At 42.5% G+C, this 27152-nt stretch overlaps 1 protein-coding gene across 1 annotated transcript; it reads left to right on the top strand.

The window, feature by feature from the left end:
- Positions 1-16043: 16043 nt before the first annotated feature.
- Positions 16044-24519, top strand: INSIG1 (insulin induced gene 1). Its single transcript, XM_042888857.1, has 5 exons — positions 16044-16380; positions 17853-17977; positions 18777-18943; positions 19385-19484; positions 22189-24519. Exons 1-5 carry the CDS (start codon positions 16059-16061, stop codon positions 22216-22218), a joined length of 744 nt encoding a protein of 247 aa, XP_042744791.1. The 5' UTR covers positions 16044-16058; the 3' UTR covers positions 22219-24519.
- Positions 24520-27152: the final 2633 nt, after the last annotated feature.

Raw genomic sequence — 27152 nt, 5'->3', positions numbered from 1 at the left:
TGGTTCAGTGGGTGGCAGCTCTGCCCATGGCAGGTGTTGGAACTGGATGATCGTTGAGATCCCTTCCACCACAAACCATTTTATGATTCTATGCTTTTGGGATCACAACCTTCCAATTACATAGTGCATACACCAAATAGAGGGAAAGCTTTCCTGGATTGTTTCCTGAGTCTTTTTCTGGAAGGAATCACCAGCTGGGAGGCAGCCACTCTGATGGCAAAGCAGCCACTTCCGTGTAGGTAACACCCATCCTTGGTGAGGCAATGGGACATTTCTTGGTGACTTTTATACTTGGAGGTGAAAAGCTGTGCACCATGTTCTGACTTTCACACTTTCATCTACTGGAAAGCATTCTCATTCCCACATAATCTATTTTTAACATCACTGTAATTAACTGCTGTACTTTCTCCTACTTACTCTGAACTCTTCTATCAGTAATTCTGATTATCTGCTGAAGTGAAATTCCATCAGAATTAGCACAGTAAATCCATTTAGCAGAGCAGAGAGCACACTGCCTATCCATAGTATCTCTAATGTTTCCATTTCAGGTATAATTCTTTAAAATTAGAGCCATGTAATGAGATCCACTTCAGATTAACACTGGTGTAAGAGTGGAACTTAATGCCTCAGGGTTCTTTTTTCTGGATCTCTGTAGCTATTCTCTACCTCTACTGCAATTCTCAAACTGGAAGATATGACGAGAGCAACCTACACGGCCAAAAAGGGAGTTCCCTACTGCCAGCATTTACTGCCAACACAGACAAATATTGGGTAATCCCTATGACTCTGGATGTCCTGGCATATCTCTGCTGGGAAAACAGACAAGTCAGATCTGTGTAGAACAATTTCTGATGAAACAAAAAAGAAAAACAAACAAAAACTTTGCAAAGCACTTCTGATAACAGATGTTGTAAAGAAAAGGTTAGTGGGTCAACAGATGAAAACGTGGGATCCTTTCTAGCATAGCATTTTCCAGCCTCCTACTCAGTCTACTTTTAAAACCAAATAGTATTCCACCCCAGGGAACATTCTCACTCCACTGTAGATCTTGGAAAATACATATTTTCTACTGCTTGTCATTTTTCCCTCTGAATTTCCATCTTTTTCTCCTTCCTGTTGTTCACATTCTCAAATAACATTTACCTGAACTTTTTCTTTCACTAAATATTTTTTATTATTGGTTACTGACTGTGGGACAGCCTGGGAACAGCCACTGTCTATGATTTTAATCTTAAGCAACTACTCATGGTGTCCAGAGAACGTGGGCGCTATGCAGACTGCAGAACACAGCCAGCCCAGACCAAACAGAGGTTTCAGTTTGCCCTTCCACTTTCCAAACTTCAGGCAACCCGAGGTTTAGCAACTTTATGAGCAGAAATGGCTTCATATGCAATAGGTTTCCTTCCAGTAATTTGCTCTATCCCTTTCTCCACCTTTGAAAACAACGTACTGTTGTAGGTTGCAGAAGTCAGAATCTGTTGAAGAGAGCTAGAAGAAATTCTTCTGTGTGTTATATGTTACAGTCTCATCATCTGTGTCTATTTGGTGCCAAGTGAGAACAAGACTGGCTTTGGATCCTAAAAAAAAAAAAAATCGCTTAGGTTCTGCAGGTTTGGATGTTGCTAAGTCAGTACTCGGCTTTTTTTCCCTGTGAGTGATAAAAATCACTGCCTCAGCATGTTGCTGGGTATATCAGCTTCAATATAGAAACACAATGAGCTCTCAGATGTTAAAAGTGACTAATAAAGATTGAGTTCTGATTTCCTGAACCTGCACAACTGCCATGATCCAATAGAGCCACCTGAACACTTACTGTCCCCAGCTGCCACATACTCACCCTGTGCTACCTGATAACAGCACATCCCAGAGGAAGCCATGCGCTCAGAAGCTGCACAGAGCTGTACTTGGAGGCAAGCAACGATATTCATTAAGACCTCACCCCACGCTCCACGTTATGACTTTGGTGCTGGCTGTAATTACTGAACAAGCTGAGCACTCTAGCAACCTATTATTAAAAAAGCACAGGTGAGTCTAGCTATTAAAAGTGCTGTCTATTTGGTTTGGGGGGAGGGGAGGGGGGAAAAACACCTAAACGAGAGCAACTCCTCCCTTTCCATGCAGTCTCACCTGACCTCTGCTGATCTGTCACACCCTTACAACTTTTAGCTGAGTAAGATAAAACTACAGAGGAAAGCATGCCTTAATGTGATTCAGTACCAGACTAAGCTGTGAAAGGTGTATCCTTGTTCCTCCACCATTAAGTTAAACATAGCAGCTCCCCTCTCCCATCACTGGCTGTGCTTGCTGGCCAGCCTTGGGGTCAGTTCTGTCCACAGACACACATCTGTGGGACTCCATCCCCTTGGGGACACACTGCTGGGGGGTGGTTGCTGAAGGACAGAAGCCAGCTCAGCCAGGGCTTGAGCTGTTGCTGCTGCCTCATTACACTAGTGTCAGCTCTCTAAACCAGAAAGAACCAGTACGAACCTCTCACTGTTGTAAGCATCTGACTCCTGCTAAAATAAGTCATCTAGGAATATGGGTTGCCAGAAGCACACATGGGGAAATAAACAGTTTTTGGATGTGCAAGAGCATGGGGAAATATCCTAAAAGCCAGGAGCAGTAATTCAATGGGAGAAACAATTCTGTGACCTCGGGATTCAAATTGTCACATCGAGGTCAATGGCCAAAGACACAAAGTGTACAGGATTGAACCCCTGGGACTTGGTTCTGCAAGGCAGCAAGCACTCCCAAGTGGTGCAGACAGCACTGCCTTCCCAAAGAGGCACAGGAATTTGGAGGAGTCTGAAATTCAAAAAGCTGCTAGCACAAATATTCCTGAAAATGGAGGAGATCAGAGAATCATAGGTTGGAAAAGACCTCTAAGATCATCTAGTCCAACCATCAGCCCATCCTCACCATGCCCACTGACCATATCCCTCAGTGCCACATCTCCACGGTCCTGGAACACCTCGAGGGACAGTGACTGCATCACCTCCCTGGGCAGCCTGTGCCACTGCATCACCACTCTTTCTGAAAATAAATATTTTCTAATATCCAACCTGAACCTCTCCTGGCACAACTTATGGCCACTCCCTCTCATCCTATCAGTTACCTGGGAGTGGAGGCCAACCCTCACCTCACCACAACCTCCTTTCAGGGAGCTATAGAAGGCAATAAGGTCTCCCCTGAACCTCCTCTTCTCCAGACTGAATCATCCCAGTTCCCCCAGCATCTCCCCCTCAGACTTATGCTCCTGTCCCCTCTCAGCTCCAATACACTTCTCTGGACACACTCCAGGGCCTCAATGCCTTCTTGTAGTGAGGGGCCCAAAACTGAACCCAACACTCAACATGCAGCCTCACCAGTGCTGAGTACAGAGGGTTGATCACATGTTCCTGCTGACTGCACTATTTCCAGTACAAGATACGGAGACAATACATGAGTAAAAATCATTAAAAGTTGATGATTTAAACATCTAAACATTTGAACTGACAGTCTGCATTAAGACCTAAACTCCCCATCCTCTACCAACTTAAAGTAAATACAAGTAATGCTCAGGCAACCCATGTTTGCTGCTGATGGTGAAAAAGTAGGACATTTTGCTGGAGCCAACAGCCAGAAATACATGGAAGCTCAAATCTCTGTGATGAAGGCAGCCTGCTGCCCAGAGCCATGGATGTGACAGATGTTCCTGCACCCCTCTACTTCAGTCAATGCAGCCTCCTGGTCCGAAGTCAAGTTTTCACATAGTATGCAAACAGAGGTCACCACATCCCAGCCTGGTTAATACATAACCCAGGCAACCCATGCATAGGTAACAGGGAATTGATTTCCATAGTAGAATTATAGACAACTGACTACAAAGTGTCCATTCAGTTTTTGAGCTGCAAGGAAAATGTTTTAATGAGTACCAGTGATAACCAAAGTTCATTAAGAAAAAGAACAAAAAGATAATGAAGTAGCTTGTTTAAGGCACGAGTTATTGTTTGCTGGTTTAAAAAGCAAAGAGATGCTACGTGACGGGGTTACAGAAGAACAGTATATCCAGCATAACTTGACACATTGTGAGGAAAGTGAATTTCAGCCAGTTTTGCATCTTCCCCATTTCAGTCTTCCCAACAGTCTAAGTATCAGGTGGCATTACTAAAGGAGGAAAGCTATCAGGAAATCAGTCTGAAACAGCTATGGCGAAGGCAGTTTGGGGGAAAAAAAAAATTAAATGCAGTTAGAAGCAGATTAGGTCACTAGCAGCACTGTTAGATAGCTAATCCAAGCATACATATTAAGGTTTGCTGTATTTTCTTTTGTTCTGTAGTCATATGTTGACGCCTATATGGGACTGTGGGCCCAGAAAGGTGATTTTTACATGTGTTAGATTGGAATAAAGAACAACATTTTGCCTTTTGTTCCTCTGACTAGTTGAGTCAGTGGATCTGTTCTAAACAGATCCAGTGTAGCACAAAGTGTTGTTCCTGACGTTGCTAGGTGTTGTCAAGAAAAACACGAGATAAGTCAAACAGGATTTTTGCTAAAGGAAACAAATCTGTGTAAAAAATGTGAACTAAACATTTCATATCTCGGTACCGATCCAAGCTTTTCCAAAGATAGGACTGACCAACTCTGCAGCTGTGGGTTAGGTCACCACAGGCTCCCAGGCCATTCATTCTGTTGGGTATCATTTGGGCAGTAAAGAAGTCTTTGTAACAGTTTTGTTGAACATCATTACCTAGAGTGTAGGTCCAAATTATTTTCCTCACGCTTGGGTTAAGCATTACATCTCACCAAGCCATTCCTCCAGGGTAAAAGTGGAATTGTATTTCTCCAGTCGTAAATATTCTCTGTTCTCCTTGGACTTCTGGCAGTCTTTTTTCACACTGAACAGCAGTCTTTCAAAAAGTCTTGAGTAAAGTTGTTTTATGGACAGTATTACATCAAATTAAGTTTTTAATTGTTTTTCAGTTGTTTTCTACCTGTTCCTGAAGAAAGGTTTATTGCAAAAGCAATGACACGCTCCACTGCTTGGGAAGAGCTACAGACAAGCTCCCCTGCAACTTTGCTCCTCATAAGGAGTGTATTTGCAGAGCAACCTTCTCCCTGCCCTTGTTCTCTCTTTTCCCCTGGGAAATATATTGATGGACATATTTCATCTTGAACATGAAACAGCAGTAGGCATTATTTCTACGGAGAGTGCAGATATATTATGCAGAAGGAAACATTACAGATATGCCAATAACTCTTACAGTGTTTATCACACATCTCAATGATCAGTGTAATTAGTAGCTATCTGTAAAATGCACAGTCTAGTCTGAAGCACTCATACCAGATACATTTTTAAAAAAAATACTGTACATTTCCTTTTTCATTCAACTCAATTTTTTCATGAATGAATCTTTTGGAACAAATCCGTTTTGTTTTCTTTTGCATTGAAATGGATTGGTAAAGAGTATTTCCTAATACAACACAAAGTTAATGACCTCTCTCAGCAAATTAGGCTGTGGACTTTAAACGTGTGCTACAAAATTCAGGTATAAATTTAACTTTTGCTCATGGAGAAAGTCATGGAGCAGTCAGACATTTCTGATTGCTGCCAGTTCAAATATCAGATACTCGTGACAAAGTTTATCTTGTAAATAGGCAAGACTCAGCTTTGGCAGGTGCAGATAGGTGAGCTGAAGCAGAAAGGGACACACTCTTTTCACAATATCTTGAAAGCACCTTTGCCACTAAATGAGTCTTTGGTAATACCCCAAAACCAAACAACATGGCAAATTCTGCTCACCCAGGTCAGATGAGAAATCACAGCAGTGCCAATGAAACAAACATAAATAGAGCTAGAAAGATATGCCCAAATCTGCTGGCAAAAACAGACAGAAATATTCAGAAAACACAGTGATGATGGGATAAGAGTTTGAAGGACAGAGGGAAATGTCATTGGCCACTCACACGCACCTCACCAACGTGATTAATTGCAGCACCCAGGGAAAAGGTAAGACCTGAAGAAGGAACACGTTTCCGTGGGTGGCTGACAGAAGGTGAGGATTAGGTGCTGCTGTCCTATAGCTACAGTCTGTTTGCTTACAAGAAGCAGGAAAAACACTTCAGAGAAACAGGATTAGTAATACTAATCTCAAAGTCACGAGGAAGATGGTTTATATATATTTGTACTTCAGCAAGTATCACGTGGGGGAAGAGAACTGGTATCATTTTTAGCCTCCTTTTTTAATGAAAAAATATTGCTGCCTTGTCTGGTATTTGCTTCCCTACTCACAACTTTAAATATTCTGATTAATCTTAACCTGGTTTTACATCTTCATGAAGGTAAATCAGTGATAAAGTTCTAGATGTGTTCAGGATTAATGCAGCAATCATAAAACAGAAATATGTGCCTTTTTATAAATTCCACTTATACCTGACTGAGGGAAAAACTCAACATGTGTTTACAAGTATCTACAAAGGAGCTTACAAAGATCCCAAAAGCTAGAAAAGTTAGTGGTTTACTGTCAGTGGAAAGATGTGAGCTCATAGGAAACTATTCAGCACCACATTTGTGACATGGCTTGGTGGTTAACACAGTGAGACATTCTTACCAAACACAGAAGACAAAACAGCTCCAGCTCTATGAGGAGTCTTCTCCAGCACAATGAACTTCAGGGTCCTCTGCAGCTCCTATCCCAACCAATGCAGCATTGGAGTATGGAGAAGTGAACTAGATCAGAGAAAGGATACACCTGCAAGCAACAAAACAACCTGTTTTATCTGTCTCAAGTCATAGAATCACAGAATCATAAAATCATCAAGGTTGGAAAAGGCCACTAAGATCATGAAATCCAACCATCAATCCATTACAACCATGCCCACTAAATCCTGTCCCTAAGACCCCATGATGCTTTACAGAATGCATACACAGAGACTGGGAACAGGGGAATGGCAGGCAACAGGAATAAGTCTGCATGGATGCCAGTAAGGAAGACTTTCCATCAATAAATGCTTGAACAATCTGGGGTTCAACACATTTTTGATAAGACAGACAAAAATTGAGGACCTACAGTAAAGGACGAGGAAGAATGGCTACACTGTGATGATAAAAGTCTTAAAGCAGCCTGGGAAGTTTACTTAGCCTGAGGGACTCTGCAGAATAATTACAATGAACCCAGTAAGATATCATCCAGTGTAAAAGCATCACAGTTTGGCTCTGTGGAGTTCAAACTCTAAATTATTCCTATTTATTTCTTAAAGACAAGAATAAATAGCTGAACCTTGAAGCAAATAAGTAAGCAAGAATTTCAAACAAGAAAAAGAATTTTTAATAAAATGAAACCTTCATATATTAAAGTTTTTTATTAGATCTAAAGAAAGGCACTAAGTACATTTTGTATTGTCCCCATAAGGCATGTATGAAGCAATGGCACCTGGAGACTATGCAATTCTTTCAAGACTAGGCAGGATAAATCAGTCTGTAGTAAGCTCCAGGCTTTTATAGCTGCAGCTATGCAGAAGCTGAGTGAGGTCAGGTTTATACAGCACCTCAGCTGTGGAGCTCAGTTTCACTATTCCTTATGTCACAAGCAGTTTTATTAACGCCTGTACAAAGAAAGACTCAATTATCTGTTAACAGTAGATCAGTCCTAAGTGTTCACTGTGATCTCTTCATAAGTGTGTAGATCTTATATCTTTACAGTGAACTTTGTAGATTTGCTTATAATAACACATGTAGCAGACACCTGGTACGGTTGAAACACCATATTTATCACTGATATAAATATGCCTTTCATGAGCACCAGCAAATTCTAATTTTCAAAGCAGCTTCAGGTATTCGGACTCATTTATCTGGCCTTAATGTTCACCTGGGAAACATTTGTGGAAAACTCACATGCGGGAAGACAGGCTAGTAAATACATGCCTTGCTTTTCAGCAGCGCCAAGCTCCAAGTCCTACTAAGGCTAGGAGAAGTTGTGCGCTTCTGAACACAAAGTCAACACACGGGACAGTTTCCTCCTTTGTGGCTGTAACCAGAAGGCCTCCCATCCAAAAAATACCAGTCCATCTGAAATGGGAAATAAATATGAGCAGGACAGTTATTTATACTAAATCCACTTTACATGGTGTGACCACAAGAAGTGGGCTCATAGTTATCAATTTTATGGCCTTTACATTGCCAGGCCAGTGTAAAAGGCCATTTGTGTCAGTAGCAATCAGGCCCTCTTTGTCTTCTGTGCATGCAAGCATAACATTGCAAATATTTACCCAATTAGATAGTTAGCTCCACCCAAGTATGAGCAAACAAAAACAACTGCTCATAGCATTCCAGAGAAACAACACCACGAGAACAAAGATTTCCACACACAGACACAAGCAACCAGCTAACCACAAAACAGCAAAGCCAGCAGAATTTCTAATCGTAAAAATGAGGGGCAAGTTCTCTTTGTAACAACAAATCTTTGTGCTAATAATTCAAAAGCAGGAGATAGATGCCTGCTTCATTTTTCTAACTGAGATTCCTTTAGTGAATCTGGGAAGAGTAAATACATATGCAGTTCAACAGATGCCAAGATTGGCTGATGAGAAGACTGATAGCTTCTAAGACGGATGCAAAACCATTTTAGCATCTAAGATGGAATATAAAACCATTTTATCTTCAGAAATTTTGTGCTTATGTCTCCTGTTTCCCCAGATTGAGGTATCATTCTTAATTCCTTGTTTGTTTCTCCCTCACCATATGTGGGATGTAAGAAACAAGTAACATTGCAGATATTGCAGTTAATGCCTGCTTGTCAGGAGGTCTTTTTGCAATCACGATTTCTGAACCTCTGCAATGAAGGTATCAATCTCATCTTTACTAATGCCACCAAGCCCTGACACTGTGAGGCAACTCACAAACCAACCTGACCAGACTGAAATCTGGGTGGTTGCTGGACCTTCTGACTGTACTGCATTATAGCAAGGTATAAACATACAGTTGCCCTCTGACCTCGAAGCTTCAATCTAGACTACTTTAGAATTTACTTCTGGGTACAGAAAGTAAAAGCTTTTGCTGCAGTCAGAGGAGAGAAGCAGGCACCTCCCAGGCCTGCTCAGACAGAGATCCATCAAAGAACTATTTCCTTCCGCTGCCTGTGAAGGCAACTGAACGTGGGCTTGAGCAGAGGCACCTCTATGAAGTGGGTTGCTCTGAGCAGGCTGAGTGAGTACAGTGCATGTTCCTACACCACAGTCTGCTCTCCTGGATTTTCAAATCCAGCAAGCCCGAAGAATACAGTAAGTGAAGCTGGCAGCGTGCAGCTCAGACCATTAACAAGCTGCAGTTTGCAGAATCTTAACCTAGTATTTGATTTAAGATGACTCTGTTAGCAATACCTGTAAAAAAAATTAAAATGTACTATGGCGTGTTTGAAGCAGTTGTATAAGAATCACCCATAGAAAAATAGCAAGACCTATATTAGCATATAACCAACTTAGCTCATAATTATGCCTTTGATTTTACATGCAAGTGGCCTGATCTCATTATTACAATTAAAGTGTTTCTTCATGAGTAAAAGCTGAAGGGTTTGGCTCTAAAGAAACACATTTTTCAGTACATCCTGGCTTCAGCAATTTCTAAGCTATTGCCCCAGGGGAAGTTTTAGGCCTCCCACATGCGGTGCTTCTTTAAAGTTCAGTTTGGCAATCCAAAAATTCCTACCACCTCAGTACAGTGAACTGCAATGAGGAGTACTGCTGATGTCATCATGAAATGGGAATCTTGAGATTTTGCCTGAAAGTGGCAATGTCTGGACAGCTAATCAAGATGCAGTGTAGACACCACATTTCCATATCACATCATGCAATCATGTGTACACAAGTTCTCCTTCTGATATCTTTGCTGTGCACTGGTTTTCCTGGCTGTATCACAGAATCATTTGTGTTGGATGGAACCATTAAAGGCCATCTGGTCCAACTCCCCTGCAGTGAACAGGGACACCCACAGCTCCATCAGGTGCTCAGAGCCCCATCCAGTCTGACCTTGGGTGTCTCCAGGGACAGGGCATCCACCACCTCTCTGGGCAGCCTGTGCCAGTGCTTCATCACACTTACTGTAGTGTATACTGCAAAGTTTTTCCCAATGGTCTGTTCACAGCTGAGACTGTTCTCTGAATATGAGTCTACAACGTGATGGGAGAACAAATCAAACAATAGCTTGTGCTTCATGGTGAAATTAGCTCTGCATAGTCACACTTTCAAAATGGTCCTCTGACCACTTTCAGGTAGTTATAAGGAGTCCTACAAGTGAACTACCTATGCCCCTAAGCATTTTTTTTTAAGCAATATGAATTGGGCAGAGCCATACTACATAGAGAGCTCTAGACAAAAGTGTTTTCCACATGATATCAATGGCTCTAGAACTCCCAACCACTGTGTTCCAGAGCTTAAGGAAAATAAAGATGGAGAGATGTAACCATGGTGTGTGATACTGAGTCTATTCCTGGTAGCTACAGCTCTGCTATTTATAGTTATTGCTACAGTATGGCCAGGCAAGGAAGAGGCAGAGCAGAAAAGAGCTCATCGGATTTAGGTCTTACCTATCTCATCAGACACAAAGGCTACAGCTAGTTCTCCCAGAGAGGAACAGTGATTCTGTTTGACACACTGAGATGAGTTTGGAAAATGAAGATGCTGCAAGGATCCTTCTTCTCCTCTGTAACTACTCATTACAACTGTATAACTACAGGAGAGTGTGTCACTACACGTCTCCCCTGCTGTACCATGAGGAAATTTAAGGATTAAACATGTAGTGGGGGAGTAGCTCCTTTGTGGTGGATTCATGGTAACCCTACTAGCTATCACATGCATTCAAGAAGCATCTTCCCCAGGCACTTGACAAAAGTGGGAAGATTTCTATTATGAAAGGATAAAAAGTGCTGGAAATATGTACCACAAGAAGAAGGCTGTCAGGGGAACTTCTTTCACATTACAAACTTTGTGGAAATTATCATTTCATTCAATGAGGGAATGCATGAGATCCAAACCACTAAAGAAGTGAAAAATATTTGAGCTAGTGACCACGACAGCCCCTCCACGTACAGAGAAGCCCCTTCATGATGATTTATGAGCATCAGATATAGAAATGTACTTTTGCAGTTTCTTCTGCAGGCAAGTAATGTTTTCATCAACAATAATCTATAGAAAAGACGATGTGTCTTCTGCTTTGCTGAGTTTTTTAGTGGCACATATGTTATTTATGTCACCTATATTTTAGACTACCATGACTTGGACTACTATTATAAAAAGCTGGCCAACCTCACAAACCTGCTAATGTCATCAAAGAAGCAATTCGTTGCCAACACAACAACAAAAAGTACTTTTTCCTAATGAAGTTTAGATCAAATCACTGTCTTGAATGTGAAGTCTGGACTGACTGAACTTGCTGCTACAGAACTACACAGAATGATGGCAATGAATGAAGTTGCAGCTGAGACAAAGACACTGTCTTTGTGTCAGGACAGAGGTTCATTGAGAGTGAGTCACTCCCCACAGCTGTATGTGGGATGCTGATTAGCTAATTATATGATAGCTGCTACATGAATTTATAGACACTTGAAGACTGCAGCCTCCATATAATTGTTCTTTCTGTTTTGCTTTGGTAGGAAAGCAGCTAGAGAATTGTCTGCAACTAAACAACAGAAAAAAACTTCATTTGTCATATGCCCTGCACGATACTATTAACTGCAGAAAGAAATAGCTTTGTTAGGGTTTAATTTCCATGCTAAGACTCCAACTTCCGTTTGTTACCCTAGATTATAGACTAGCAGCAACATTTTTACATTCAACTCACTGTGGATGACTCAAATTATTACATACTAACCATCAACACACTCTGTTTTAACCCCTTTGTTTTACATGCCTGAAGTGTTCTGGCTAGGGCTTATTTTGTTGGGAGCCTGTCCTTTTTGCATACTGCTTATTGTACCATGTAATCACTCTCTGTACTTCTCCTTTTAGCTTTTAATGAGATCCTGCACAACTTATGGACTTACAAAACTTCACAAAATCACACTACAGAATTCTGCATCCACCTTTCTATGGTACTGTGATCTCCGAGGAAGCATCATGCAACATACAGGCTTCAGTGAAGGCTCCAGAGAATTCACACCACTGCACTGAAAACAAAAGCAAAGAATTCAGTCTGATATACTGTGACTCATGACAAGAGATTTTTTGAACTATTGTGCATAAAGTTGGCACCAGGAATCAAACAAAGCACGTCACTAAATCCTCTTATGGAGACACAGGAGATTAAGGTTTAGGTTATGACCGGGAAAGCCCCTTTTCTCTCTATCAATAGGAGAAAGCCTGAAAGGTGAATAAAATTCCAAAGTCTCTAGTGAAGCAGAGGGAGAGCAGTATTAGGTCTTGTTCAGCAGCAGGGAAACTGATCATTTCTGTGGTTCTCTGCCACTGCCTTCTCTCAGCAGTCAGCTCAGTTTTCGACTCAGTGTGAATAGAGAGGAATGCAAAACGCCCCAGTATCCCACATGAGGTTTCCTGCCTAAGAGGCCCAGGAAACAGCCTTTGTGAAACTCATTTTGTCACATTTCAGAATGTCAAAGTTTAATACAGAAGGCAGGAAAGAACAGGTGAAATTATTTATGTAACGAGTAGTGATGGTGGGCACTTGCAGATTCTGCTGTCTTTGCTCAGGAATGAGATAAAAATAACTGTCATTAATCTCACAGAGACACATGAGCACTTCTTTCCAGAAATAACTGTTCAGCATAAAATTTCAGGCAGCAATCAAAGCTTTCTGAGGCCAAACCCTTTTTAGGATTCTGAAAGGAAATCCAAACCATAATGAGTATAAAACAACACGAATATGATGGGGCATTTAACCTTTATTCTAAGCAGATGATTTCAGGAAACACATGACTGGGGCCAATTTCTCAATTGGTGAATATTCACATTGCTGCCATTGGTCATAGAGAAACTGCCACAAGTTTTACCATATCAGAAGTTGTTCTCTGCCAACTGAAAGAAGCCTAGGGAAAAAAAGGGCAACACCATATTCTGTTATACAAGAAAAAAAAAGGTAAGAAAATATGCTATGGGAAGGAGAAGGGAGACATAGGCACAAGGAAAGGAAAACACAGCATTAAAAAATGCTTAACAGGTTCTTTCAGGAGAGAAAACCAGCAGATGCAACGCAAGGGAATCTGAACTCTGCACAGGCACTGAGGATACAGGTAGGGCTCGGGGGGGAAAATGAATACAGAAATACAGAAAGTTATATTTTCAAATAAAGTAGAGATGTAGCACAAGCAAGGATGATTTAGTGTTTGTTTCCCTCAGGTCAACTCCAGAAAGAGATTTCTTACAAAGATGGGTTGTTTTATGTCAGATCTGCAGTCCTGCTGGTAAATCTTGAAGATTCATCAGGAAAGAAAATTTCCCAGAGAATGAGTTCTAGTCCTCAGAGTTGCTGAAAGTAGTGCTTAGCAGTCCAGGAATGTGGATAAACTGCCTGTGTCAATTCAAAACATGTATCTGGTTGCTGTGAAGGGAAGCATTGTATCTGCATGTGATTTCCTGGAACAAATCAAATGTTTCTGCAGAGGAAATCATAAAACGCTGACAATAAAGTAAAGTAAAAAAAAAAAAAAATTCATTTAAATTTACTGCAATTAATGACCATTTGTTCAGGGGGAAAAAAAAATGAAGAAAAGGAAATGAGTGGTGCAATGCAAAACACAATTGCAATGCGAGTAACTTACAAGAGTAAGAAACAAGCAGAACTATGTACACTGACACAGGAATGCATGGTGAGGCAGGGAGATGGAAAAGGCATATTCTTCCAAGATGCAAACAGAAACTCTCAATTCATGGGCACATCCACATTTTGTTGGCAAACGTGGCAGAGCGTCCATGTGTTCCACTTCATTATGACAAAGCCAAACCAGCAGTGTTTATGCAGAGGACAGCTCTTCAGTCACTGCTTAATCAACATTATAGTCAATCTAGAAGCAGTGAACAGTAAAGTGACATCTTTGAAATGGAAGATTTTTTTCTATTTATTGATACTTTCATTTACCTTCCCCTTCATAAAAAAAAAAAAAAAGAAAAAGAAAAAAGCTGCTTCAATATACTATTGCAATAAAACAAAAATAGAAACTGAACATTTACAATGCCACGTACACAGAACACATATATGACAGTCCAGCAGTAAAATCCAGGAGGCAGATCTGGGCTTATTCAAAGCTGGTCACTATTAACAAGACATTTGGCTTTTCTGGCCCATCCAGTAGTGACACTAACAATTCATCCCTCTCAAAGTCAAGTATCTAGTCCAAAGTTGCCCTATGCAGTGTGCTCAGTTATCCTAACTCTTTGCACACCACCAGGAATTCATAAGAGATTAGAAGGAATAACTATATCCTAGGTTGATTTTTCACTTTACTACATACAGAAGACCTGTTTCTTTCCATATGTTTTACTGACATTACTTACATTGAACATACTAATTAAGTACAACCAAATTGAATGCAGACCATCATTCCGCCCTTCGCTCCTACAGCAACTGCAAAGATATTCTTAAATCCTCAGTGTCATCGCTCAGGAAGGCACCAGGTCCTGTGCTCTTTCCAACTGCAAGCAGGACATGCCTCGTGTGAAAAAGAAGCCCTGCTGGCTCCAGTGAGGCCAGCTAAATAAACAAGAAACACAGTTATTCTTACTGTACCAACACACTAGTCCCAATGTGTCCTGGAGAAATGACATCTGAAAAAAGAAACCGTGCAGCTAAGCAGACATTTTCTAGTGCTAGACAGGGTATCACGTACAGCATCTAGACAACTGTCTCTGCTCAGCCAGACCCCTGCAGAGGGTGGATCTGCACTTAGCTGCATTTCAGTGACACTGTGCTGGGCTGGGTGCACCCTGGCCCAGGCTTTGGCACTGCTGGGGCAGCAGCTGTTCAAGTTCTCAGTGCGGAAACGTAACAGATGCTCAGAGCCACCTGGGCACCCCACGGCCTTGAGCGCATGATCCGCCCTGGCTTTGGCAGGATCTCCTTGCACAGCCATTTCAGACGTGTGTAGGTGTGGCACTGAGGGCCACGGTTTAGTGGGCATGGTGGTAATAGGATGATGGTTGGACTTGATGATCTTAGAGGTCTTATCCAACCTTAATGATTCTAGGATTCTACAGAGGAGTGCCCATCCTTTGTCCTTCAGGAGACAGCACACAGGGGCAGGTGCCACCTCCTGAGGGACAACCCAGCGTGGAGGTGCAGGCGAGCCTGTGAGGACCACAACCACTGCCACCATCACCATCAGTCACCACCGCACGCCGCGTGCTGGTTTGCGTGCTGCAATGGACAGACATAAAACTATCACAGCATGTCCAAGATGGTGAAGGGTATGGAGGGCGAGGGGTGTGAGGAGCAGCAGATGTCCCTGGGTTTGCTTGGGCGCAGAGCGGAGCAGGCTGAGCGGAGACCGCCTTGCCTCACAGCTCCTCACAGGGAGTGCTGGGACAGTGACCTCAGACACCGGTTCGGGTTTGGGTGGTGCAGCGCGGATCCACAGCCCGTCCAGCAACACTCCCCGCGTTCTCACCCCGCCCCGCCCTCCATTGGCCGCTCGGCGCTGCGGCCGTCACCCGGCGGGCGGTCGGGAGGGGAGCGAGGGGGGGCGGGCGCGTGGTGTGTCCCGCACGTCATATCAGCCGCCCGCCCGCCATTGGCCGCGCCGCCTCACCCCAGCGCTGGGCGGGCGGCCGGGACCGGCGCGCGACTCCCGCGCTCGGCGCTCGCACCCGGTCCCGCCCTCGGCGCGGCGTGAGGGGAGGGGCGGAGCGCCGGCGGGCCAGGCGCTGCCGCCGGTAGGTTGGCGGCGGGTGACGTGACGGCGGCCGCCGGCGGTTATAAACCTTACGCCGGGAGCGGGCGGCGAGCGCGGTGGCGGCCTGCGCCTTCCTTAGGGGCTGAGGTGAGAGGCGGTAGCGGGGAGGGGGTGGTGCAGCCCGGCTCTGCGGCCGTCACCTGCGCCGCCGGCCGTCCCCGCCATCTCTGGAGCGCGGCCGGGCAGATGCCCCGGCTGGAGAGCGGCGCCTGGAGCTGCTCCTGCGCGGCCCGTGCGCGGCACGCGGCGCGGCCCGGGGAAGCGGCCCCCAAGGCGGGCGCCATGCGGAGCCCATCGCCCAGCGCGGGACGTGCGGTGCGGGACGGCACGACGTGGAGGCAGCACCTGGTGCAGCGCAGCGTCGTGCTCTTCGTGGTGGGCGCCTTCATGGCGCTGGTGCTGAACCTGCTGCAGATCCAGCGCAACGTCACGCTGTTTCCCGACGAGGTCATCGCCACGCTCTTCTCCTCCGCCTGGTGGGTGCCGCCGTGCTGCGGGACTGCGGCAGGTGAGTGCCATGCGACCCCTCCCGACACCCCCTGCCCCATCCCGCTCTCCGTGACGCCCCTCGGTCGGATCGCGGATCGCGCTGTCCGCAGCCGCCGCGGGGCTCCCCGCGCCCGTCCCGCCACCGCCCCTCGCGCCGCCATTGGCTGCTGCTGAACTGGTGAGGCGCGGACGGCGCTTCCCATTGGCTGCCGCCGCCAACAGGCCACGGGCCGGGCCGACAACAAGGAAGTCACGTGCGGGGCTGCGGGCGCGGGGCTGCGTTGTGTGCGGGCAGCCGGGACGGGGTGCGGGGAGCTGGGGTGGAAGCGCGGGGCGTCAGAGCGCCGTCATCTTGGCGCTGGAAGTGCTTCAGCGAGCCTTGCGTGCCTTGTTTATCTTTTGGTGGTGCTGTTTGTGCCCCTGCTGAAAGTATGAATGATATGCTTGCATGAGTGATAAGCTGTGTAGTAAAGATTGTCATAAGATAGTTTTCTAACAGTCTTATCGTGCTTGCATTAAGCTCTGACTATTAGCTGCTATCTCAAGGTGAAAGTCCTGTGACTGGCATCAAGAAACGAAACTTGAAGTATTAGCTCTACTGCCTTATGCCCTACTATATGTCTCATATTCTCCTGCACAGGGAAGCTGTTTCTTTTAGGAATCAAAGATTGAGGGGAGCAGAGTGGAGGAAACACATAACATGAGACTGGGTGCCTCATTTGAGCCTTCTGTCAACACACGGAGCTGCTAGCAGGGACAAGTTTTGCTATTCTAAAACATACAACTAAGCTCATGGTAGCCTCTCTTCTTCCTTCTGCCACCATTTCTCAACTGAAAAGGCAATTTGAGGGTAAAACCCTGCCTGGCTAAGAGGGTGGGTAGATCTGTCACAGGCTGTGGCTGATGGTAGCTCCTTTTTGAGATTCCACCCTGCTTCTGTTAGATACCAAAACTCATGTGGGATGGATTGGGATCATAGGCTGAGTTAGAGCCCAGCAGAAAGGGAAGCAGTTCTGCCAAGCAACATCTTAGTCTACATAAATAGTAATTCAGGGCCTGATTCACAGGCAATACATTAATAAAAGGAGATATCCTGCACAAACAGTAAAGATACATTCTATTCATCTCTGTAATTAAGCTATTTGATTTTGTTTTATTGGAGCAGGGCAAGTGTTTACTCAGTGAGAAATGATTCATGCTTATGGAAGAAAAAGAGCTTGAAGTGAGATACCTTAATATTGCACTACATACATCTCTGCTTTAAGGGTTTAAATGGAACATCTCTTTATAAAGTCTGAGGCTTTTATTTTTTCATTCCTGAAGTGTATATGAAGGGTTGTTAATTGTCTTTTCTTTGCCAGGCTTACAGTACTGTATTACTTGTGTCACTACTAATAATGCTTAGCCAAACACTTATTTGACAAGCTAATGTCTAATGTATCTAAATAATCAGTGTATAATGGTTAATATATTGTCTTGCTTCTCTTGCAGCTGTTGTTGGCCTGCTGTACCCCTGCATTGACAGCCACCTTGGGGAACCACACAAGTTCAAAAGAGAGTGGGCGAGTGTGATGCGCTGCATAGCAGTTTTTGTTGGCATTAATCACGCAAGTGCTGTATCCTTACCTAGTTTTTGTTGCTTGACATGTTGTTTGTATTGTCCTGAGCTCACCTGAGGGAGTTACAAAGGTAATGATAATGCCAGGGGGCAACTTTGGACTGCAGAAACATGCGGTACGGTGCAATGGTTGCTCTACAATGCTTTACCACTGTTAACTTTGAAGTAGTTATGGGGTTCTGGGATGGGAGAAGGCCAGACATCATTCTGTGTCTGGTGTAACCGAGTGCAACAAGGTAAAAACACGAGTTAATCTGTGTGCTGTCTGTATTTAATAGTTAATGTAAGTAACTAGTGAGATCACAGCATCATAGAATGGCCTGGGTGGAAAAGGACCGCAATGCTCATCTAGTTTTAACCTCGCTGCTACGTGCAGGGTCACCAGCCACCAGACCAAACTGCCCAGAGCCACATCCAGCCTGGCCTTGAATGCCTCCAGGGGTGGGAGATGCACTAAGTTATTCAGTAAGAATGGTTTTTTTTGTGTGTGTTGAATGCTTATGACTTGGGCAGAAAACTTTAAATTAGGAAGGAGTAGCTTGGTTACTTCAGATAAAAAAGGAAAATCCATGGAAGTTAAATGTATTACTATATGGTGTATTCTTTAGATGCGCTCCAGTCACATTGGCTTCTGTAACCCTGAGCAAGTGTAAAGGCAACAAGGGGAGTAATTGCTCAGCAGGTGTGAGAACTAGATTCTTAATGTCGTGTATCTAGAAATGTAAAATCACACTTGCTTTCCATTTGAGTAGGATGTTAGCAGATTTGAAAGAATTGTCCTTAACATCTCTATCCAGAAACTAGATTTTGCCAACAACGTCCAGCTGTCCTTGACTCTTGCAGCCTTATCACTGGGTCTTTGGTGGACATTTGATCGTTCAAGAAGCGGCCTCGGACTTGGAATTACAATAGCATTTGTAGCAACTCTGATAACCCAGTTCCTTGTATATAATGGTGTTTATCAGTAAGTTACACTTTAAAATAGTATTTCAACTCTTGTAATAAAAATCAGTGCGCATGTATTGGAAGCTACTTATTAACATTCTTGGCGTGTTCTTATAACGAAGTGTTTTCTATGTCTAAAGCAGTTAATTGTCATGTTCTAAATTATTAGATTGAACACTGAGTGGGGAGGGAGGTGGCTTTCAAACTGAGCTGTTATTTCAGCATACATCTCAACAACTCAACTTCTCCTGACTTGGTCTGTCATTAACTTGCTCTCAGGTGAAAGAAATGCTGGACTTTGTTTTTTAAGACTCTCAAGTTAACAGATTTAATTTGGTCTTGCTATTTCTTCTCCTGTGTTTCTCTGCTGTGTCTGGGGAGAGAATTGATAGCATCTTGTTAACAGTACATAAGAAGATGATAATGCCTTGTCTTTAACTTACTACTTCTTGTTTATTAGGTACACATCCCCAGATTTTCTGTACATCCGTTCTTGGCTTCCATGTATATTTTTCTCAGGAGGTGTGACTGTAGGAAACATAGGACGCCAACTGGCTATGGTAATTATTGTGTAATTAGCATTTCCTTTAACAGTCCAAATAACTTCTGTCATTCACAGTCCAAGAACAAACTATGCCTCTAAGGATGTGACTCACAGATTGAGAGATGAATAGGTGTCTTCAAAAGAGCTGAAATGTAAACATAACCTGTGTTGCCAGTAGAGTAGGAACTACCTTTCTATATGAAAACTTTTTTCCAGCAGCAGCCTGAATAAGAACTGCATCTATGTAGCAGATCTGCTCAGTGTCTTAACTACTCCCTTTCTATTAGCAGTTGACATAATGTCTAAGGTAGCTAGAAAGCTGAGAGGCAGATGGGCTTGCTCTAATTAAGCATTCACTAAAGCATTTTTCTTTTGTGGAGGAAATATATCCTCATAAAGCATTAAATTCCACCACTCTGGAATTAAATATGCTCTTTCTGGTCATTTTATATGTGGTTCAAGTATCACTCCACAAATGGTATAATACAATATAAGTGGTATCTTACCTGCTAGGTTCTTAACTAATTATTCCCTTGTAGTGTGCTTAACAGTAAACCTGATTGTACATCAGCTTTCAGCCTGGTTGTTAAATAATTAATAGCTTGTTGATCTTACTTGTTTCTTTTGCTACATAATTTTTTTAATTCTGGAAAATATTCAAGTATTCCAGTTCAAAGGCTGTTGTGCCTTGGTTGCCTTTAATTTCCACTGAAGGAACGGCCTTTATAGACTTTACTAAAATACCAGTCTTTGTTTAGTAAAGGGAGAAGCCACTTTCTAGGACTGAACCACAGATAAGTTAGTCTAAAGCTGCCTGCCTTGCCTTAAACAGGCTTTCAATCCCTTCTGTCTAACCTTTCTAACTCAACAGACTGATGCTAGCGTACCTCTAAAGTGACCAGTCAGAACTTGATACTGTAGCTGGACTGATTTACAGACAAGGTGGGGGGGAAGAAAAGCCATGTTGACTGTTTAATTTCTCTGATATTGATTCTGTTCTTAATAGTGTTGTTCTAAAAGTTATTTCCTGCTGGCTTGATCCCAAGTTAGATTTCCCAGGACCCCAGCCTTATCAGTTTTTACTCTGATATTCTTTCAAATCACAGCGGTTCACACTATCTGGTCTTGCTCTGTTTCCTTAGGACTAAGCACAGGGGTGAAGGTAGAATTTGATAAATAAAATAGATTCATAAACTTTGTCACCTGGTGTGAAAAGCAAATTTAATCCTTGCTTATTGCACACAGTCTTAAAATTCTGCAGTCAGCTCTGTGCTATAATTCTGTATATTGTAATAGTATATTCAGCGTTTCCAGTTGCTGTGCTTTTTAGGTTGGGAAGAGAAGGGAGTCTCAATGAAGAAGAAACTAAATTCAAGCACATAAGATTTCTTTTTTTCTTTATTTCTTCATTCCTGCCTTGTTCACCTGGCATTTCACCTGAATGTAGTTGAAATCAGACTGACTTCTGCCTGCAGCTTCTCCGTCCAACTTGTCACCCTCCTTTCAAAGGAGGGAAGCTGGCAAGGCAAAGCATTCTATTTTGGTTATCTGGAAGCATCTTCTCGTGAGTTTTGTTACCATTACTTAATCTGGGAAAAGTTTGGGAAGCCCTGCAACTTCATGAGAATGCTTATGGTGGTAGGAGCTTGGAGAATACCACTTCAAAACAGAGAAGCAGAACTCAGTCTGCTAGGTCCTTCTATAGAAATGACCTAAAAGCTGAGGAAACCAGATTGATGCCACTGTAAGGGTGGCAAGAAGGTGCAGTATTACCACTTCCAACTAAACCTGAAGGAAGGGTCACTTTAAATATATTCTACTGTAGTCACTGAGCTGTTGGGCTGCATTTGACTGTTGTGAATCAAAGAACAGAAGTGTGCTGGGTGTATGTAGAGTAGGAAGCGGCACCTTTGGAAAGTATCTTAATGGAGTAGAGTTGCCTTGCTTCTCCTGTCTGTCTTTTGCTGAATTGGGAAAATTGGAATGGTGCTGACAGTGAAGTATTTCAATATTAAAAAAAAAAAAAAAGCAAACATTTCTGGTAATGAGGCAACATCTTGAGTTGTAACCATCAGTCTTAGTGTCCTGTAAACTAGAGTGGTATTTAAAACATCCACCTCAAGAGTAACTATTGTTTGCTGGTGCTTGAGCTTGTAGAACTGTGAACACGTTCAATACTTATGGCTATTTCTGTGTTGGAAATAGTATGAGGAAAAACTTGCCATAAGCTTTGTTTAAGTAAAAGCTGGTTAAATGTTGTCTTACACTGATGTTATTACAGGATTTCATACTGGAAAAGGAATGAGCAGGTCTATCTGATACCAGGCTTTGCTTGGAAAATCCAGTAACTTTTGAGGACAGTTTAAAGGAGAGCCCTTAAAATTGAAACTAATGTCTAGTAAGTAAGTGCTGTGCATTTCCTGCTGAAAAATAAATTGAAGTGGGGAGGATTGCCAGTGAAGTCTTAATACAGTCCCACTGATTTTTATCAGATGAATGAATTGAGACTGAACAGAACCATAGTGACTTCTGTTTTGTCTTCAGTTGAGGAGCATGTCCTCACTGGGCTCTTATAGGAAGTCATGTGTGCTAGGTCACTGTCAGCCTAAATGAAGCTAGTTGACTATTTAGTCATAGCAAATACTGCATAATATAGTTAAGTTCTCATGTGGTATTAAAATCTAACATACTTTTGGTTATTTTTTTTTTTATATTCATAGGGTATTCCAGAGAAACCACACAATGACTAAATCCTCGGAGGAGAGAGCGTGGTGCCAGTGTGAGAGCAACATTAAGAAGATGTGTGTGTTCCTGTTTTAAATTGAAGATTATTTAGCAAAAAAATAATCTCTTTATGGGCTCACTGCACAAATGACTTGTGGGGGGAAAAAAAAATTATTAATCCACTCTTAGAATAGCCAAGTGAAATTAACTGCTTATCTTGAAATCTTACCCTGATTTACTGCATAAGCATTTGCATATGGCTGTTCTCTGGAAGAGTTTAACACCAAGTTGAATACAAGAGTTCAGGCTAAGTGGCAGTTTTCCAAGTATTAGAATCCAATGTAAGTTATTGAAGCAGCTGCCGTATTTTCAAGGCCTTGAAACTGAAATTTAATTACAAGCTCCTGTATCAGTGCCCAAAGGAAGTAGATCGATGGTGCTTAACAATGAAGAAGTATGGTTTAATAGGAATAGTATTTATCCAAATCTTATAAAAATATAGGGTTATTTAAAAGTAAGAGTGATCAAAACCAATTAGAGGCATTGCACTAATGCTTTTAGGAGTCTTATGAAGGAATCATGCCCTTACTTGTAATGCTGCATTAAGTTTGTCTTTGGAGGAGTCAGAGGGATGAAAGACTGTCACCTGGTTCTGAATTTATAAATTACTTGTATCATAGGTGAACACTGGAGGCAATCTTATTCCAAGGTGAACTTTATCAAGAAATTGTGACTGAAAGGTTGCTTGCTTCACAAGCTTGCAGTCAGACTTGAGCATGGTTTTAATTTTGGCCCTAATTTAGCAAGAACTTAAATGTGTGTGATTATTCCAACTTAAAATTAGGCTTAAGTTTCAGTGTCTCACCAAAGTCAGTCTTCAGGTACTTTAAATGTCTGGTGTGACTGAAAGTCATGTGTGGTGCAGGTATTTGTGGCCATTGAGCGTGTGCCCCAGCTCCTGGGAAGGCTGGAGTTTCCTCCCAGGCTGTGTGTGATCTTGCATGTGTTTGAGTCAGGGCTTTGACTGAAGTGTTTGGAAACAAAAGCAGGCCTAAAATGTGATATAAAATGTGATATAAACTGTGTGAAGAGTAGCAAACAGCTCACTTACTCGGTTTTTAAGAGATCACTGCTTATTTTTATCACAACCCTATGGAACTTGCAATCTGTGATTGCCTTGTATAGAAAAAAAAAAAGCAAAAACAACAAAAAAGTGCTTACGTCACTACATTAAACATTTGGTGTTTCTTAATACTTAGTTCTGTGAGCACAATGTATTTGTTTGATAGCTTAGACTACAGTGGACCTAAATAGCAAGTATTAGGTCTTAAAATCGAAGTGCAATGTACAGTAAAAATCTGAGCCTCATATTCTCTTCAATAGTGATCATTTCTTATGACAGATTAAAGAGAAAAGGGTTCTGAGTTCATTTCAATGCTGCATGGAGTCAAATGGAGCAATAATTTATTTAACTAGTTCTGTTGTACTTTTCATCAAACCCAAATTTTTAGAAATACTCCAGTTTTGTGGTTATGGTGTACTTGTAAACTTTTATGCATTTGCCTTTTTGTATTCTACAATTATTGTGTTGTGTTCATTTCTAATCTTACATGGCTTCAGATATAAATAGAGGCATCTGTTAAAGAGCAGCCCATCCAAAAAGATGTTGAGTCAAGGTAGCAGCATTCTGGCTGTTGTCACTCTTCAAAGGGAATGCTGTAGCTGCTGCTTGTGCTTTTTTATAGGAAGAGTTTCGTACAAAGGCTGTATTACAAAACAGACCCCAATTCTAATCTTGCTTGGTGTAAATTAAGAGTAATTTTCACTGGCATCAGATCCTTCTATCCTTCCTCAAACACTTAAAACCCCAATAATCACATTTTGTAGGACCACTTGAAGAGATCAGGTCCTTGGATTGGGACTGGGTCAGCTCATATATCTCAAGAAATATGCTGCCTGCTGGAAAGACAGTTTTGTAACAGTCTTAAGAGACCATTTTTCAAAACTATAAAACCAGATGTAAGTAAAGATGACTGTGATCTTTGCATGTAATTGATAGATAACAAAGTATTTATTTGCAAAGACAAGCTAAATCTGTGTTACAAATACCGTAGCCAAAAAAAAATGTGAATCAGAAGTTCATTTCTTGCCAATACTTTTAAGTATCTGAACCAAAGTGATTTAAGTTTGGAAGTGACGAGAGGGGAGTGAAGAAAATTTGCACTATTCTGAATTTGAACACTTAAATTCTCATTCTTACAAATAAGTTTTCAGCAGTGTGTTTGGTTTTACACTTTTTTTACTATTAAAGTTTTATGATCAAGTCATGTTTGCCTTGGATTCTCTGTATTCACATTATGCAGGAATCTTTCTTGAAAAGGACAGTTGTTATGGTTGCATAACTAATATTCAGTCATGCATACTCAGTGGTATTTAAAAAAATAATAATAATTCTAAGCTGAACACAGGAAGATTAACTTCTAGATGGGTTTCCAGCCTGGGTTAATAAAGTTTAAGAACAAGTCTTGCTATTTTGCCAAGAAAGTGGCATAAGTATGTGTTACTGCTATGTGACTTGGGGAGGAGAACACTGTTGCCATTGTTTTCCAAGACAGCAACGTTCATAATTGAAACAAAATATGGACAGTGTAGGATAAACATACTGCTTCCTGGTGTGCCTGGTTATCTGCAGTGATGAATTGCTAAATGCTGTGTGAATTAGACATGATAGCAGCTTGCAAACCTGAACAAAAAGCCTTCAGTTTTACTGTACTTAAATGTATATCTTGGGCTTCTAGAAGCTGCTGTTCTTAGTAGAAGTAGTTGAATGGCTTTGTGATCTGTCTTCATCTGCTTCAGTGCAGTGCTGGCTGAACTTGAGCATTTTTAGCTAGGAGCTGCTTAAGCTGTGTTGGCTCAGACAGCCTGTATTCTGTTCAGTTTGAGTGTGTGCTCCATGCCAGCTCAGTAGTGGTTAACAGCTCCAGGCTGAGGATGGCCCCAGTCCTCCAGGTGCATTGCTTTCCCTCGCTCTGCTCAGGTTTTGTTAGAAGGAATGAAAAGATACACAAAAAGACCTGGCATTCTCCTGATCTTAGACAGCTAGGACATCCCTATCCCCCAGCTAGGACATCACCCATGGTTTCCTCTTGAGATGGGGAGGGTCACGATGTTCCTAAAGGAGAGAAAAGAGAAGTAAAATCCATATTAGTGTTCCCGGAAAGTGTGATTTGACCTGTGGGTAGCATAGTTTCTGTGCACTCATTCTGTGGGTTATTCAGCCTTTGGCTTAAAGCATGGGGATTTGCAGGTGCTAAATTAGCCACAGGAGGGCCCATAGACTGTTCTCTGAATGCAACAGGAACATATTGAGATGAATAATGAAATGAAGTCTCAGTAGTCTTGCTGCACATCAGAGTAGCTCCAAAATTCTGGAGAACAAAGCATTACATGCTGGACTAATTGAACAAAAACATGCCTCTGAAACAGAGATCATTAAGGACTCTGATCTTGGAAACTTGAAAGGTGTGTGTGACCACAGCCCTTCAGCTAAGAGCCCAGAATGGTTTTCTAAAGGTGGTGGGGATTTCTTTGGCTGATGAAGTATGTGAGCTTCCCCACACCAGCACTGTAGTCCTTTCCCTGTCCCTAAATCTTACTGTGATGTTCTATTTTCAGAGGCTGTAAGTGCAGGTTATGATGACAGATTAATAACAAAGAGGTAAGGACTGCAGTTTTATTGCATAACTGCGTGTTAAGAAAGCCTGTAGGCTGTAATGGTGCTGCTAGCCCAGTCTTACTAACATCTAAAGAGAACTGAGTAGATGGGATCATTTCTATAAATCCCACATTACTACCCAAGAAGTCCTACAGGATCAGAGCTGACATGAGTTCTGCTCAATGAAGTTTTCATCCAGCTGCAAATGTTTTCTTTTACAGTAAGCTGTCCCTGCCTATTTAGGAAGTTTCGGAGTGTTATTATGTTAAACATCAGATGAGTGCTATAGAAATTACACCAACTTACTGTGTTTCCTGTAGTAACTAAAACACCTGTTACAAATAAGTATTTTTATACAGAAGTTGAGCACACCTACCCTGTTTCTCCTGAGCCAGTCTGGCATGACTTGGGGCTGAGCAGGGGAGGCTTCCCCTTCCCAGTGTCTATCTGGGCTGGTTTTGATTTAAAAGAATATATATATATATACACGCATCTATAAACACACATTATACATATGTATGTGCATGTGTCTGTGGGTGGTATATGTCTGTTAACTGGATGCTAATGCACAAAATTTCATCCTTTTCATATTCCCTTGAAGTTGTTGCTCCAGAATTAAAATATGATGAACTGGATTCGAAGGGAGACAGCATCACGTCCTGTAAACAGGCCTGTGATGGTTTGCTGAGATGTTCATGCAGAAGTGTATGTTGTTGGGATGTGACCATGCAGTTCTTCAGGGCAAGAGGCCTGGCAGCTTTTCTGTCTGCATTTTGAATTACAGCTTAGCCAAGAGGAACATGAAAACTATAGATCAGATGGCTTGAAACAACCACAGCTTGGACAGGGCCAATATATCCTGTAACGCAGAAAGGCCTGCAGCCAACTGGGACATACCCAGCTGTACCTACAGCCTTTCCTGCAGTCACCAAGGAATTTCTGGGGTTTAGCAAGGGCCCTCTGGGGACAGGGGAAGATTCCCAAACCTTGGGCATGGACACAAAGATGTTGCATTAAGAACTGAGGTCATTTAGGAGCAGGATCACTGGAAAAGGTCACTCCTTTTGTGATAGCAAGACAAGTATTGCGCCTTGAGGAGCAAACTCTTTCTTGTCTGCCAGCAGTGTGTCTGGAGGGTTTTGAACTACCTCTTGCTTCACAGCTTGGAGGAGACCCATAGTGCAAGGCTCTGTGGGCTGACATTGCTCCTCATCATTGCAGGCTGGCATACAGGTTCCTTTT

This window comes from Lagopus leucura, unplaced genomic scaffold (genome assembly GCF_019238085.1).
Source record: "Lagopus leucura isolate 7727_CA_CO unplaced genomic scaffold, USGS_WTPT01 Super-Scaffold_100157, whole genome shotgun sequence".
Taxonomy (NCBI): domain Eukaryota; kingdom Metazoa; phylum Chordata; class Aves; order Galliformes; family Phasianidae; genus Lagopus; species Lagopus leucura.
The sequence above is the reverse complement of the archived record's forward strand: the minus strand, read 5'-3'. Positions and strand labels throughout refer to the sequence as shown.

Excerpts from the sequence above, each read along its gene's own strand:
- INSIG1 (XM_042888857.1), top strand. The coding sequence starts at position 16,059 with ATGCCCCGGCTGGAGAGCGGCGCCTGGAGCTGCTCCTGCGCGGCCCGT. Across the intron at positions 17,978-18,776 it reads GCATTAATCACGCAAGTGCT|AAACTAGATTTTGCCAACAA; the intron begins GTATCCTTACCT and ends ATCTCTATCCAG. Across the intron at positions 19,485-22,188 it reads TAGGACGCCAACTGGCTATG|GGTATTCCAGAGAAACCACA; the intron begins GTAATTATTGTG and ends TTATATTCATAG.